Below are 14,862 nucleotides of genomic sequence, written 5' to 3'. Positions count from 1 at the left end.
TTAGGGTTAAATAATGTTTATTAAATGCCTGGCAAATAAAAATCACTTAATGAAGAGCAGCCATCACTATTGTTCTGCCAATATTTGAATCTGGAGAATGACTTCACCCTTTGGGTAGGGGGTAGAGTTGGTTTGCAGCGGGTTAGAAAGGCAGAGGGTGGATTTCAGAAGCAAATCTGAGCATTATCATTAAATTAGGCTACATGCAAAGCAATCATGGAGGACAACAGTAACAGTGTCTGGCTACCAAAAAATCTGAAGAGACTTTCATTGAAATCTGTCAAAAATACCACCAAAGAAAATATAAGGCACACTTTAGGCTAGGTTGTGTCTAGCTTCATTTAAGCAACTGCCTTCTTGTAAATTGGGAACAAAGCACATGCATACATTGCAAAACACATAAAAACAAGGTGTTTTGAAACACACATCACACCTCTGCCAACTGACTTCATACTGGAAACTAAAGGTACAGGTAACACAGATGTGCTTATGGTGCTTCTGCTATTTAACCAGTGATCCCTTATGTTTAGCACTCTGGATTTCCTAAGAAAGATTTCCTTTTTCATTAGATAATGATGGGAGAGCACTTTCTACATGTTGATAGGCTGATGGCTCAATACAAACATAAAGAGTGTCTCCGGTTGAGGAAAACGTTTTCTGAGCTGTGTTTCTCTCCACTTAATCTCTAAGGTGGCACAACAATAGTTATCTCCACCTGGACCTCTCCCAGACATCACTTTGATAACTCAAAAGCCTCTCAAAAGCAGTATCTCCAAAAATGATCTCATTATATAACCACCACGGCACTGCCCGCCCGCACCCCCCGGCCTGAACCTGCTTCTCTTCCTGGATTCCTTGTCATATCCTCGTTATTGAGAAAAGTAATATCACCCACAACCCATTTAGTTTTGCAAGCCAGAAATTCAGGAGTCATTCTTGACAGTCCCCCTCTTTCCCTTCCTAATCCAACCCATCATCAAGGACTGTCGATTTTATTTCCTAAATTACTCCCTCTGTCCATCTCTCTTCCTCTCTCTACCATCAGTCTAATCTAACCTACCATCATCTCTCTCCTGGACCACTGTAATAGCCTCTTACCTGGTCTGACTCCATAAGCTCCCCCAACATGGCTGCCCCTGCCCCGAAACTATCCTCACATCATAGCATGAACTGAATCACATTACCCTGCCACCCCCAACCCCATGCTTAGGACTCCTGTATGACTTCTGATGGCATCAGGATGAAGAGGAAACAAATGCCTCAACCAGACTTACAAAGCCCAACCACCACCACCACCCCCCGCATTATTCTACTTTCTTCAACTCTGCTCCAGCCATGCTAGCTCTGTGTGCTCACCGTGATTCCTCCTGCCATGAGGCAGCTCCAGCTCTCCCTGCCGCCTGAACCACTCTCGCCAACACTTCCTGTCTATCTGTGCAGATTTCAGTTCAACCATCACTTCCTTGAGGAAACCTTCCTTGACCTCTGGACCACATCAATTCCCTGTTACTTACTTTCATAGCACCTTGCAACTCCCCTTCACAGCACTTCACGAAGATGTGGTTTTATTTTGTCTACATGATTAATATTTATCTTTCCTATTGATACGTAAGTCCCAGGAGAAAAGGAATCACATCTATGTTTCATACTACATAGTCCCAGCCCAAGCACAGGGTCTAGGATCTAAAGAAATATTCATAGGATGAATAAGTAAACAATGTCAGGTAAGTTTTCCACCCTGTTTTCAGGCGACCATACTGTTTTTGCTTTTAAAAAGCTTCAGCAGACAGTCTGTTGTGGAAAATGCCCAGTTTAATCTGTGGATCTAAATATGAAAATGGTTAATGCAACCAAAGTGAGGTAAGGATGAGGGGGTTGGCAAAAAAAAAAAAGTGAGCGTCTAAGGTTTTTTTACCTTTAGCTTTAAAGAATTCAGTTTTTCCTCCCTGAGGTGTTCTCTCAGCATCTCGCGGTGAAGCCTCTCCTGCTCTCTGGCAAATTCGCCCAGGGTGTACTGGCGCACGCTGTTGTGACGGCTAGACATGCCCAGGGTGCTGCCGCCTTGGCTGGGCACGCTCGTGAAGCCCTGCCTCCTGGTGAAGTAGTACACGGTGACACAACTGAAATGTACATTCTTCGTCCTCAGCCGCTTCTCCCTTTTAAGGATGGAGGAAGCTGAAAGGGAAAGAGACAGTTCAGTGAACGGCCAGGGCAGCAGTCTTCAGAAGAGGCGAAGAATTAGAAATTGCCACTCGATGATCTTCAATCTATGGTCAACCTTTTCTGGCTGGGAGACACTAAAAATGTGGTCTCTCAGAGTTGGCACCGATTTCTCTTTCCTTTCCTCTATTTTCTTCCAGCTGTGGCAGAGTAGACTTTTAAGTCCTTCTATAATGGTAGTCTAAGCAAACTTTTAGGAAAGTTGCCAGTAGTCTGTGGATCAGTGGCACAATTTAATTTCTCATTTCCCCTAACCTTTTAAGTTTTACTTTTATGGTTTTCACATGAGCCGTAGCATACTATAATCAGAAAAGACACATACTACAAACGCTTTGGCTCTTATTTTGATATGGAAGGCATCTGGCATGAAAAACATGTCTGTTTCTAAATTTTAGAAAATTCCAAAAAGCAGTAAAAATGTACACCAAAAAAGGCTCAAAGGCACCATTTAGGTATTTTTATAACCTAAATCTAACCAAGCTTTCATTTGATGAAAACTCCAATAAATAACATTACAGACAGTGGGATTTTAATCCAAGTATACACTGAGAAAATTGAAAACGTCATGAGATATATCAGAACTTTTATTACTAGTTACAGGGAAATCAAGATGCACAGAGCACGATGGAACGTTGAGATACACACTGTATTTGAGGGAAAAGAGAGCTACACGTTATAATCCTGACCTTTTGGAGTTGGAAGACATGCTAGACATCATCTAGCCCAGTCTTTTTCTTTTGTAGTGAAGTAACCCAGTCTTACAGAATTGGAGCTATCTCTTTCATGAAGAAAGAAATGAATGAAATAGACAGAAAGAAACAATGGACTCCCTGGACGTAAAAAAATACATATATGAGCTAACATTTATGGACTATGCAGAGAACTCTACATGAATTATCTCATCTTATCCTTATAACTCCTTGTGTTGAAATTACCCATGTCTCCATTTGAGGAAACCAATCCACCAAAGGTTAAATAACATGGCCAAGGTCACATAACTAGTGGTGAAACTGGGATTCATTATTCAAGAGCCCAGTCTTTTAACCATCATTTCACAGTAGAGAGCTGAGGTCATGCTAAGGGAGATGAACAAGGCTGAGATTTGGTGTCACATTGCTTCTGGTAGATGTCAACTGCTGCAGACTCCAAAGATGACTTTTTTTTGGGGGGGGTGTATATCTCTTTTTAAAAAATGTTTTATTTTTATACACTTTTTAAAGGTTTCTTCCCATTTACAGTTATTTCAAAATATTGGCTATATTCCCTGCATTGTACAATACATCCTTGCACCCATTTTACACTCAATAGTTTATACCTCCCACTCTCCCATCCTTTTATTGTCCCTCCCCCCTTCCCCACTGGCAATCACTGGTTTGTTCTCTATATTTGTGAGTCTCCTTCTTTTATATTATATTCACTAATTTGCTGTATTTTTTAGATTCCACATACAAGTGATATCATATGGTATTTATCTTTCTCTGTCTGACTTATTTCACTTAGCATAATGCCCTCCAAGTCCATCCATGTTGCTGCAAATGGCAACATTTTGTCCTTTTTTATGGCTGACTAGTATTCCATCATATATATATACCACAGCTTCTTTATCCATTCATCTGTTGATGGACACTTAGGATGTTTCCATACCTTGGCTATTATAAATAAAGCTGCTATAAACATTGGGGTGCATGTATCTTTACGAATTAGTGTTTTTGGTTTTTTTGGATATATATCCAGTTCATATGGTAGTTCTATTTTTAGTTTTTTTTTGAGAAACTTCTGTACTGTTTTCCATAGTAGCTGCACCAATTTACATTCCCACCAAAAGTGTACAAGGGTTCCCTTTTCTCCACATCCTCCCAAAATTTGTTATTTGTAGACCAAAGATGATTTCTATTTGGAAGGCTGTATAAGCAATGAAGGAAAAGTGAATACAGCATCACTTTGGATTTATATAAGAATATTCTTTCAAGGGGTTCAAGTTCATTTATCTCATTTTTCCCCCATAAAACTCTCAAGCCAAATACAGAGAGGTGCTATGACACATCTCATTTCAAGGATTTACTTATTCGATAAATATAAACCAAGGGCCTACTACATGCCAGGCACTTTCTAAATGATTGGACATACTGGTGAAAAAAACAGATGGTGATCCCTGCCTGTATGGAACTTCCACTTCCAGTGATGAGAAACTCAGACAGAAGAAACAGACTCAAAGATTACAGAGCAAGAGAAGGAGGACATTTGGGCAAGAATTTAGCTTTCCCAACTTTCTCTCCTCTTTATTGCTTTACCTCTCCAGAAGAGATTGCCAGGAAGCAAATGCTTTCAAGCATGTACGTAGTTCTCCCATTTATTTATGTACACGTTCACGGCAAAATACTTGTACTCCTGGCAGCAGTGACAATTTTCAACTTAGATTTAGAAGCTCTGATCTGCTTCATAACTGTATGTTTAAATCATCTCAAAACAGAGAAGAATTTGTCAAAATGTAAAAGATCACTGTAAAAAGCAAAATTCTATAATCTGCCCAGTAATCTGCTACCCTATCTGACAGCCTCATCCGTCACCACCTTACAGCAGGCTAGAGACTCTGCTTTTTGGGTGATAACTTTCAACCTAATTTACTCTTAGTATCATACAAATGATGCCCTGAAGACATTATCTTTCAAGGCCATAATTTACAAATGAAATAAAAACATTTTAATGTACTCATTTAAAATAATTACTATAAACACCTCTGATAATTTTATTACTTATTTTTTAGACAATTCATAGTACTCTAGACAAATTTCCTTTTAAAAAAATTTACTTAGATTTTGTACCTGTATTTTTAGATTATAAGAATTCTTCATGGACTTCCCTGGTGGAGCAGTGATTAAGAATCTGCCTACCAATGCAGGGGACATGGGTTTAAGCCCTGGTCCAGGAAGATCCCACATGCCACGGAGCAAATAAGGTTGGGCGCCACAACTACTGAGCCCACATGCCACAACTTATGAAGTCTGCACACCTAGAGCCCATGTTCCGCAACAAGAGAAGCCACCACAATGAGAAGCCTGCACACCGAACTGAAGAGTAGCCCCGGCTCGCCGCAACTAGAGAAAGCCTGCGCGCAGCAACGAAGACCCAACGCAGCCAAAAATAAATTTATTAAAAAAAAAAAATCCTTCAACCTTCTGGATGAATCTATTGTACCATCCTTTCACAAAAAGCCAGATTACACTTTTCCCAAAAGACAGTTAAGAGATGTTTTTCCAAGGCTTGGAAGAAGACAATAGTTGCAGAGAGCAGAAGCCCTTTACCTGGGCTCTTGGCCTTTCTAACACTGTCAAAGTGCACTAGGATTAGTGCTTCCTCCTATCCACTAGGGTTTATAATTCAAACATGTGCTTATACTTGTTTTAGCACTTGCATGTTATAAATAGCACTGTAGAAACAATGATCAAAAAGCCTATGGGATATATTTAAGAGGAAGGCTTTGAAATGCCACAAGATCAGCCTTATGAAGGATGTTTTTTTTTTTTTTTTTTTTTTTGCGTTATGCGGGCCTCTCACTGTTGTGGCCTCTCCCGTTGCGGAGCACAGGCTCCGGACGCGCAGGCTCAGCGGCCATGGCTCACGGGCCTAGCCGCTCCGCAGCATGTGGGATCTTCCCGGACCGGGGCACGAACCGGTGTCCCCTGAATCGGCAGGCGAACTCTCAACCACTGTGCCACCAGGGAAGTCCAATGAAGGGTATTTTAAGTGTGGCTTTCCTAAACTTAGGAGCCACTCACGTCTCTCTTCTGATGATTGAATTGGAGTCCCAGAATGGGCTCTTGTGGGCTATCTCCTGTCTCCAGGCCCCGATTTGACTAACATCACAGAATGAAGTTATCAAAAAGGAGTCTGTGTTCTTCAAGCCTGGGAAAAACAGATTAAATTCACTCAGCACAACTGCCTTAGGGAATCTGGAACCTCCCTGATATATCTACCTAGTAATTTGTGCCCTTTACAGAATGATTGAACTCAACTTTGTGTCTCTACAGAGTTCAGGAGTTCATTTTACTACCGTGAGGTCAAGAGCAAGAAGAAAGAAGAGGGAGAAGGTGGCTTTCATTACTGCTTTGAAAAAGAACTAGTCTGTTTTCATACACAAGGCTAAGTTTTTGTTGCCTCTCAGCTCCTCTTCTTTTATCCCATTCACCATTACCATCCTGAAGCAGAAGTGTCTAAATGCAACAGTACTATATATCCTGCCCAGGACACAGCTTTTGGGACCACCATTATGGTGGTCCAACAGGGCATACTGGTGTTGCTGTAAAATGATCACATATTATGGAGATAATATTGACCCTTGTAAATTAAAGGAATAAAAAGCACAGAGTAACTGACATTAGCCATCTGAAGAAGCTACCCAACCTTAAAAAATGCTTTTAAAAATAAGTGAAGAAGAGAGTTGAGAAACTAATTCACAATGGCAGGGTCAGAATGTAAGTAGATAAAATAAAGTAAGCTGTACCATACATTATAATAAAGAGTTCACGATCAGAGTGGATTAAAAATGGAAGCCACTTGGGATTAGCAGATGCAAACTACTATATATAGAATGGATAAACAACAAGGTCCTACTGTAGAACACAGGGAACTATATTCAGTATCCTGCGATAAACCATAATGGAAAAGAATATGAAAAGGAATATATATATATACATGTATAACTGAATCACTTTGTTGTATAGCAGAAATTAACACAGCATTGTAAATCAACTACACTTCAATAAAATAACTTAAGAAAAAATGGAAGCCATAGTGCAGCCACTCTGGGGCCAATGCTTGAGCAGCAATCTAGTTACCCTCCTAAGGCACACCTGGCTCATTTAGTGTCAACAGCTATCAGCAAAGCCCTGGTATAGCTGGAAAGGCAGAAAGCAGTAAACAGAACTATGTATTTTGGCACTAAAGTTGGCACGTGGAGGTTGAGAGTTTATGGTCCAGTCTGATGCTAAACAAGGGGTAAATTGTGGAAAATATTAACTCTACCATTTGGGTCTGAAGTTAATAGCATACTTCTATGCGCTATGCTCAAAAGGAAAATACCAGGTGATTTGTAAGTCAATATTTTGAGTCTATTTTTCATTTATTTGGAGGAAATTCCGTAGAAGCAAAGTAAGATTGCCGAAATTAATTTGTTTATCTTGGTAAATCCTGGGCAATAAAAACTTGTGTTTTTGCATCATACAGACCAAATTAGTCAGGGGCTCTGAAAGTATGCATGTTGTTTCTTACCTTTTGAAGAACAAATCAAGATCAAATCAGTTACGAAATCATGCATGAAAACTAGCTTTCAAACAGAAAATCCAGTTTCATCAGAAAATATTTTGCATAGAAATTAGCATAACAGCTTAGATATTAAATCAATTTCCAATGTTTAAAATTATTAAGACTAAAAAAAAATGTCCTCAGTCTTCACAAGTGACTTCTGAAAATTTCCTGTGATCATATTTTCACATCTTCTCCAGCTTGACATGATTGTCAAGGTTGGCCCCTCTTGATCATGGTGTCACACACACGGTCTCAAATCTTAACCACAAGTAAGGAGTGAAAATGGATCTAGTAACCAAGAAACATAGGAGTAGTTCCTTTGAATATGAAGGCAATTTTGCTATCAAAAGCAATCCCTCCTTGTTCTAATGGTCCCCTTTTATTCCTTTAGGTCACATTCTCAAGTTTCTCAAATATATTTGCCCCAGTTGTGTTTATTTTGTTACTTTGCTCAAGTAAGGTACTTAGGGCTGCAGTAAATCATTTTAGTGGGAGCAATTCCAAAAGACTGATAAGAAGGAAATATCTTAAGGCATGGGTAAATGAGAGGCAAAATGAAAGTAAAGACTAATTGGGAATATTTTCCTTCCAATCATGAACAAAATCCAAATTACCCTAAGTATGTAACATAAAGTGATGGCCAAATCAATGTCATGGTATTTTATACTCAGTATGTTACTTTATACTCAGTTATGAAGGATATAACGCAGGCAAAAACAATCACAAAGGAAAGAAAGAGACTTTCCCAAACACTGAACATGTTAGAGACAATATTGGGGTATTCCCAATATTTTGGAATTGAAGTGCTTTGCATTTCCCAAAATTTCATCAGAACTGAGACAGTCAGTAAGTGTAAGAAAATGTCAGAATCCATCAAAGAGCAAACCAGTGGCTTGTTTTTCTTTTACTACTGACTTTATTTCTATGAAAGCAGCATTCAAAAGCAAAAATCAAGGAAGAGTAGCTCCGACTTGAAGTGATGCTCAAGTTATCAAGTCTCAATTTGTATTTGGTTTCCTACAGTGTGAATGATAGCTCTAAATGCTTTTCAAATTGTAGCGCATCTGTCTCTCCAGCTCCTAAATGCCATTCTTCCCCATCTCGAACCAACCAACCAATTTATGTATTAGTAAAGCAGCAAATAGACTGGAGAATATAAAATATGATAGACATACATAAGAACCAGTCGTCTTCATTCTGATGTCAGTCCTTCTGTAGAGGACTAGGTTTATAATTTGTAGACAAGATTAGGTAGTTTAACCATAAGTATTTACCATCCTATAACAAGATGAAAATATTCACCAATGGATTACTTTTGAGACCAATAATGTCTTTTGTTCATTGCAGCTTCTGAGTGAAATAATTCAAGATGAGACCCTTTGGGTTAAATCCTTAGTTTACAAAAACAAAACAAAAAACCCTCTCACATAAGACTGTGTGATAATACATTTTCTATCAAGATATGTAAAAATATTGTATATGCATTTAAGCAAAAAAAAATTAACAAGAAGAGAAATAATATAAAAAGATGACCCTTGAGGCTAAAGCTTTGTTTTGGATGATGAACATTCATGTCACGTCGTCATCCACTGAGTCTGTCAGCTACGTCCACACAAGCAAGCACGAGATCTGCGTGGAGGGAACCAGCTCTCTCCTGAGTCTCTCCTGACAGCTACAGCCCAGGCCACTCAGCACACTGCAATTATAGGGGTGGTTTAATAGTGTAATCATCTACTTGCAGTACTCAGCTTGAAAAAAAATAAGGTTTATTGCCCAGGATTTTGATGTAAATTCAGAAAGCGGCATATAAAAATTAAGTGCAAGCTTCGACTTTCCAGCTTTGATGTCATAAATAATTAAGATGATTAACTCACAAGGAGTGGTTGGTCATTTCTCAGAACTAGCTGTTTTTCATTCACACATTTTTATTTATTAAAGGTGCCCCCTGCACTTTCCCCCTAATTCTTGTGAGTGATCTAAAAGAATAGGGAGGAGGTCATTTTGTTCTCATACTTGTTAGGACAAAAGGGATAAATACAATAGTTTGGAGTTATAAACTTGATATTAAAAAATTGGGAGAAACTAGTAAGGACCTAGTGTACAGCACAGGGAACTCTACTCAATATTCTGTAATAACCTATATGGAAAAAGAATCTGAAAAAGAATGGATATATGTATATGTATAACTGATTCACTTTGCTGTATTCCTGAAACTAATACAACATTGTAAATCAACTATACTCCAATAAAATTGTTTTAAAAATGGAAAGAACAAAATTTTAAAAAGAAATCATGTTCTCTCTTTTATATAATCTTAATATATAGTTGACTTAGCACTGACCCTCTCCTGCTTACATTAAACTGCTGTTCCACTGAAAATGTGATGTGACTTAGAAAGCGCTAGCCAGCAACATCAAATGCAGTTAATACTGGGGATGGTGAATTGTTAAACTAAAAGAAATTTAGATTAAACCGTAGATTAAAATAGCACCACTAACTGAGCGATCTACCAAGTTTCATTCTAATTTTCCTTTTTCATCAATTCATCCATCAAATAGTACTAGGCATCACGAATCTTGGAGTTTTAATTCTATATTTGACATGAAGTCTTCCTTCTGGTCTTTATATGATAAATTGTGTGTTTATATGATACATCACTTAAAGTTTGCACATTAAAATCCTTAAGCAAAATATTCGAAAGACAGTATAATATTAAAGTGTTCTGCTAAATCTGGGCCCTGCATTCTGTTCAGTTCTGCCCCAAACAGACTGGAAGTTGGGAAATTTCTTTCCTGTTCCATATATTCAACTCGCCATCTGACCTTAGTACTAGTGAGAACAATTTCACAGAATTGTGATCAACATTATTATCACCTCTTTTCTCTGTTCACACTATGTATATTCTTTTAGATAACATTAAAATTTTACAAGGAACCTAAGATTTCAACAGAGCTGATATTAACATTTACATATGGAACATTCATTATTACTGAGGTCTTTACTGTCTTCTCATTTTTAAAGAATGCTTCTTTATTATAAGCATACAGTATTACTAATGAATTAGAGAAAATATTATCCTATCCTGATACCTGGAAAATAGTAAATTGTTAGATAATGTACTTAAATCAAAATCTGAATTCTAAACTTGCTCATCTCCATTATACAGATTAGATTAATGGGCACCTTCATTTCTCAGTCATTAGTATTTTCAGAATTATGTTTCTCCACCTCACAGGAGTATTATCAGAAATAATTATCTTTGTTAAAAGCCTTAGGAATCACAGATGGAAAGCATTACATATGCAGACTACTATCTTGGTATTGCTGTTAAACCAAGCAAAAAGTGTGTTTCTTTATTATCAGTGAGAAAATAAGTACCACCTACTTCCCAGCTTGTTCCTTTAATCTCTCATATGTGCAATTAAACCCTAAAACTTCATGCTTAAGAAATACATTTCTCTGCTACTAAAGTAACAGCTATTTCCAAAATATATAAACTTAAACTCTCACTTTATTAAAATCTCAACATGGATACCATCCTAAGACTATACCGTTTCTTTAATTGGGAAAAAAAGGTAGTCATTACTAAACATAAATATTCGCAGTTCTGGCTGCAGTCCAAGTTGTAAGCACTTTCCTCTGCTGTCTCAGCAATTCTCCTGATGTCAAAGACACATTAAAATAAATGGGAACCATATGGCTCCGCAGCAGAATACCCACGCTCTTACAACGGAGAGGGCAATGCAATTCATTACCACCACTGGAGAAATATTTTGAGGATATAGAATATCTCGATGCAAAATAAAGCTGCATGAGGCAGGTCATTTGATTAAAATGCTCACACGGTGACAGAAGGAGACATTTGCTATTCTTTGGCTCTACTAACCTGTTTTGCTGCTTTTTACATTTTCTCAGTACCACCATGAGCCTCTCCTGTTAGAAGGATTAAACAGCACTTCCCACCTGCTCAATGACTTTCCCACACAGTATCTCATCTGATCCAACAATATAGCCCCATCAAGCCTCACATGTCTCGACAATCCAGGTCAGAACATCACTGAACAACAATAACAACAAAACAAAGCAAAATCCTCTAAAACAACGAGAGCAACAAAACTCTTCTAAGAGCAAGTCATTCTGCAGAACAACACTGGGTCAAAGATAGTACACTTGAACTTTGAACTTTCCCAGGAAGGATGAAATCTGGAATCACCTTTTTCTTTTTTACCCTTAGGCCTAAAAAGTCTTTATTATACTTACCCCCAATAAAAATCCAAATCGTTAAAAACATAAAAGGAAGAAATTCATCAATGCTGTATTATTGGCTCCACATGTTAGAAATGCTAAATTTCAGAAAGAGATCCAGGGCTGCAGAGTTGGGATTAAAGCAGAGGCTGGGAAGGCAGCTGGGAGGGGGGCAGCTGGGGTTACTGAGGTGCCTTCTGTTTCCTGGTTGTCAATGAGTGATTTGGGAGGCTTGTAAACGTCAAAAAGAAAAGAAAAGAAAAGAAAAGAAAAGAAAAACTTTATGATTTTTCTACAAACATATATATTTTTCGATTGAGCATATTCTTCAAGTTCTCATAATCTCCTCCTTGTCTGTTTTAACACTTTTTAAAACTTCGAATAAGGAAATCTCTGAAGTATCACGTCTGGCATAAAATTACTACCCAATACCTAACAATACCAGAAAAATAAATTGAGACTCAGCTCAAATGTCAACTTCAGGAAGACTTTCATAGAATCCTTAAGATGAGGTAAATGCTCTTTCTACACATTTCCAGAACATCGCTGCCTTGATACAGATGAGTATGCGTTTCTCCTCCGCTGCCTGGTAAGGACCTAGGGGGCAACGACTGCATTTTGCTCCCTGGGGAACCCTCAGCGTACAGCACAGAGCTGGGCACCGAGGACTCACTTGATAAATGTCTGTGTCACTAAATTCGATGAATGAATAACTGAACTATGGGCTAAATAAGTAAACATATACATTTCCTAAATATATTTTCCTTAATTTTAAATGATAAGATGACATTTGACAGTTTTCCCCTAAAGCCTCATGGTCAGTGTCTTCCTTCCTCACTAATTTCTATTCACTTTATTTTCTAGAGACACCTTTCAATAAAAACCATTATATACTGAAGAGGGGACACATCGCCCTCATGGCTTGAGGGTACACATAACTTTTGTATTAACAAACCATTTGAAATATGCTATATTTTACATTTCACTAGACCTAACATAAAAAAACAAACCCTGGCACCATAATAAACGTCTAAATAATCCATTAATAATGAGTTGGTAAACCCATCTCTAAAAAGCAAGTAGCTGGCCAGGGAAAGAGTTATCTGAATATTATAAAATGGTTTTGAAAGAGAAATCCTGTTGATAAAATATCACTAATTGGACGGGGCTTCCCTGGTGGCGCAGCGGTTGAGAGTCCGCCTGCCGATGCAGGGGACACGGGTTCGTGCCCCAGTCTGGGAAGATCCCATATGCCGCGGAGCAGCTGGGCCCATGAGCCATGGCCGCTGAGCCTGTGCATCCGGAGACTGTGCTCCGCAACGGGAGAGGCCACAACAGTGAGAGGCCCACGTACCAAAAAAAAAAAAAAAAATATATATATATATATATATATGTACATATATATATATATCACTAATTGATATTGACCTCTGGCAAAAACAGGATTGAAATTCGTGCCTTTAGCAGTTCATTAGTGATAGATCTACAAAACAATTCTGTCTCTTAGTATTTAAATTGTTATCTTCACCTTAAAGTAGTTACTTACCTTAAAATATCATATTGCACAAGATTTATAATTTCCTATGAAATTTTATAATAACATCCATATTCTAAGTCATCTAATTTTTCTCTTTTTGTTGATAGTGGTGATTAAACATAAGTAAAAACCATGGTTGATGAGCTCCTGAGAAAAGTTGCAGAAGCAAGCAAGGAGGATTTAAATTTTTTTTTTTTTTTTTTTGCGGTACGCGGGCCTCTCACTGTTGTGGCCTCTCCCATTGCGGATCACAGGCCCCGGACGCGCAGGCCCAGTGGCCATGGCTCACGGGCCCAGCTGCTCCATGGCATGTGGGATCTTCCCGGATCGGGGCACGAACCTGTGTCCCCTGCATCGGCAGGCGGACTCTCAACCACTGCACCACCAGGGAAGGCTGGATTTAAATTTTTATTGAAATATGAAAGCAAGATAGAATTGATACAATATGGGCTAGAATGTAAATTGAATGAAGGCAGAGATTTGTCTTCTCTGGGACGATTTTACCTTGACACTAAAGAGTTATCTTGTTAACGTTTTGCAGATGGGGGCAAAAACATGAGTTTCTGGATCAGAAACGAACTACTGCATTGTTCACAGTACAGCAAGCAGCATGAGCATCTTGTTCTTGTTGGTACTCCTTGTCCCCCAGATTCTATGGGGGCAATGTGGAGGGGTCAAATAGATGCTACATGCATAGTAGGTTTGCATTGTACCAAAAGCATAGTAAGTTTGGGAACCCACTGTTTTTTTAGTAAGCAGTAAGCAAGCCTGCTCTTCGTCTGGAAGGAAGGAGACATTACTTCATCCTTCAGGGCTGCTTGCTACAAATGCAACAATGAGAAATGGCCCAGGTATAGAGGGGACAGCGCAGTGCATTCTTGGCAAGGGTCTCCCGACAGATTTTTTATTTATTTTGTTCATTCATATATCCCAAGCACCTAGAATAGTGTGGGGATATATTTAATACATAGTTTTTTAATGAATGAGTGGAATTTATTGATAGGGTTCTACTTTTATTAAACTCTGTAATTCTTGCAAAATAAAAATTTCATAAGCACCTACATCATAACTATTTATTACTTAGTATGTGAAAGCAATATTCAAAACACATAAAGAAACAATTTTCCCTATAAAGAGTCTATGAACTAAAGAGTTTCCTAGAGAATGCTTCGTGAGGTATTTTTATTCCTGTAAAGTATAGCATTGTTCCTCTCGGTCTCTTCATAGCTCACAGATACCTCCCTTTGCAAACATCTTGCCAAAGGAGAGAATAAGTCCAAAGTTCTTGGGAATGATTTTGGCAGCCCCCAGGAGTGGTACCAGTTACGATTTGCTATCACATCTATGGGGCATGTAAGGGAATACAGGTGTCCCTCAGTATCCATGGGAAATTGGTTCTAGGACCCCCCAAGGAAACAAAGCCCATGGATACTCAAGTCCCTTATATAAATTAGTATAATATTTGCACATAACCTATGTACATCCTCCTGTATACTTTAAATCATCTCAAGCTTACTTATAATAGCTAATACAATGTAAATGCTATGTAGATTATT

General features: G+C 38.4%; 1 protein-coding gene across 6 annotated transcripts in view; it reads right to left on the bottom strand.

Moving 5' to 3' along the window:
• Positions 1–14,862, bottom strand: part of CSRNP3 (cysteine and serine rich nuclear protein 3) — a 189,224-nt gene that overhangs the window by 17,906 nt on the left and 156,456 nt on the right. For all 6 annotated transcript variants that reach the window (XM_079925138.1, XM_079925137.1, XM_079925139.1 and 3 more), the window contains one exon: positions 1,916–2,175. In XM_079925138.1, the coding sequence (XP_079781264.1) occupies positions 1,916–2,175 (260 nt within the window). The remainder of the gene's footprint in view (positions 1–1,915; positions 2,176–14,862) is intronic.

Source organism: Stenella coeruleoalba (genome assembly GCF_951394435.1).
Source record: "Stenella coeruleoalba genome assembly, chromosome: 6".
NCBI lineage: Eukaryota > Metazoa > Chordata > Mammalia > Artiodactyla > Delphinidae > Stenella > Stenella coeruleoalba.
Note: the sequence above shows the minus strand (reverse complement) of the source record. Positions and strands in the feature narration are given on the sequence as shown.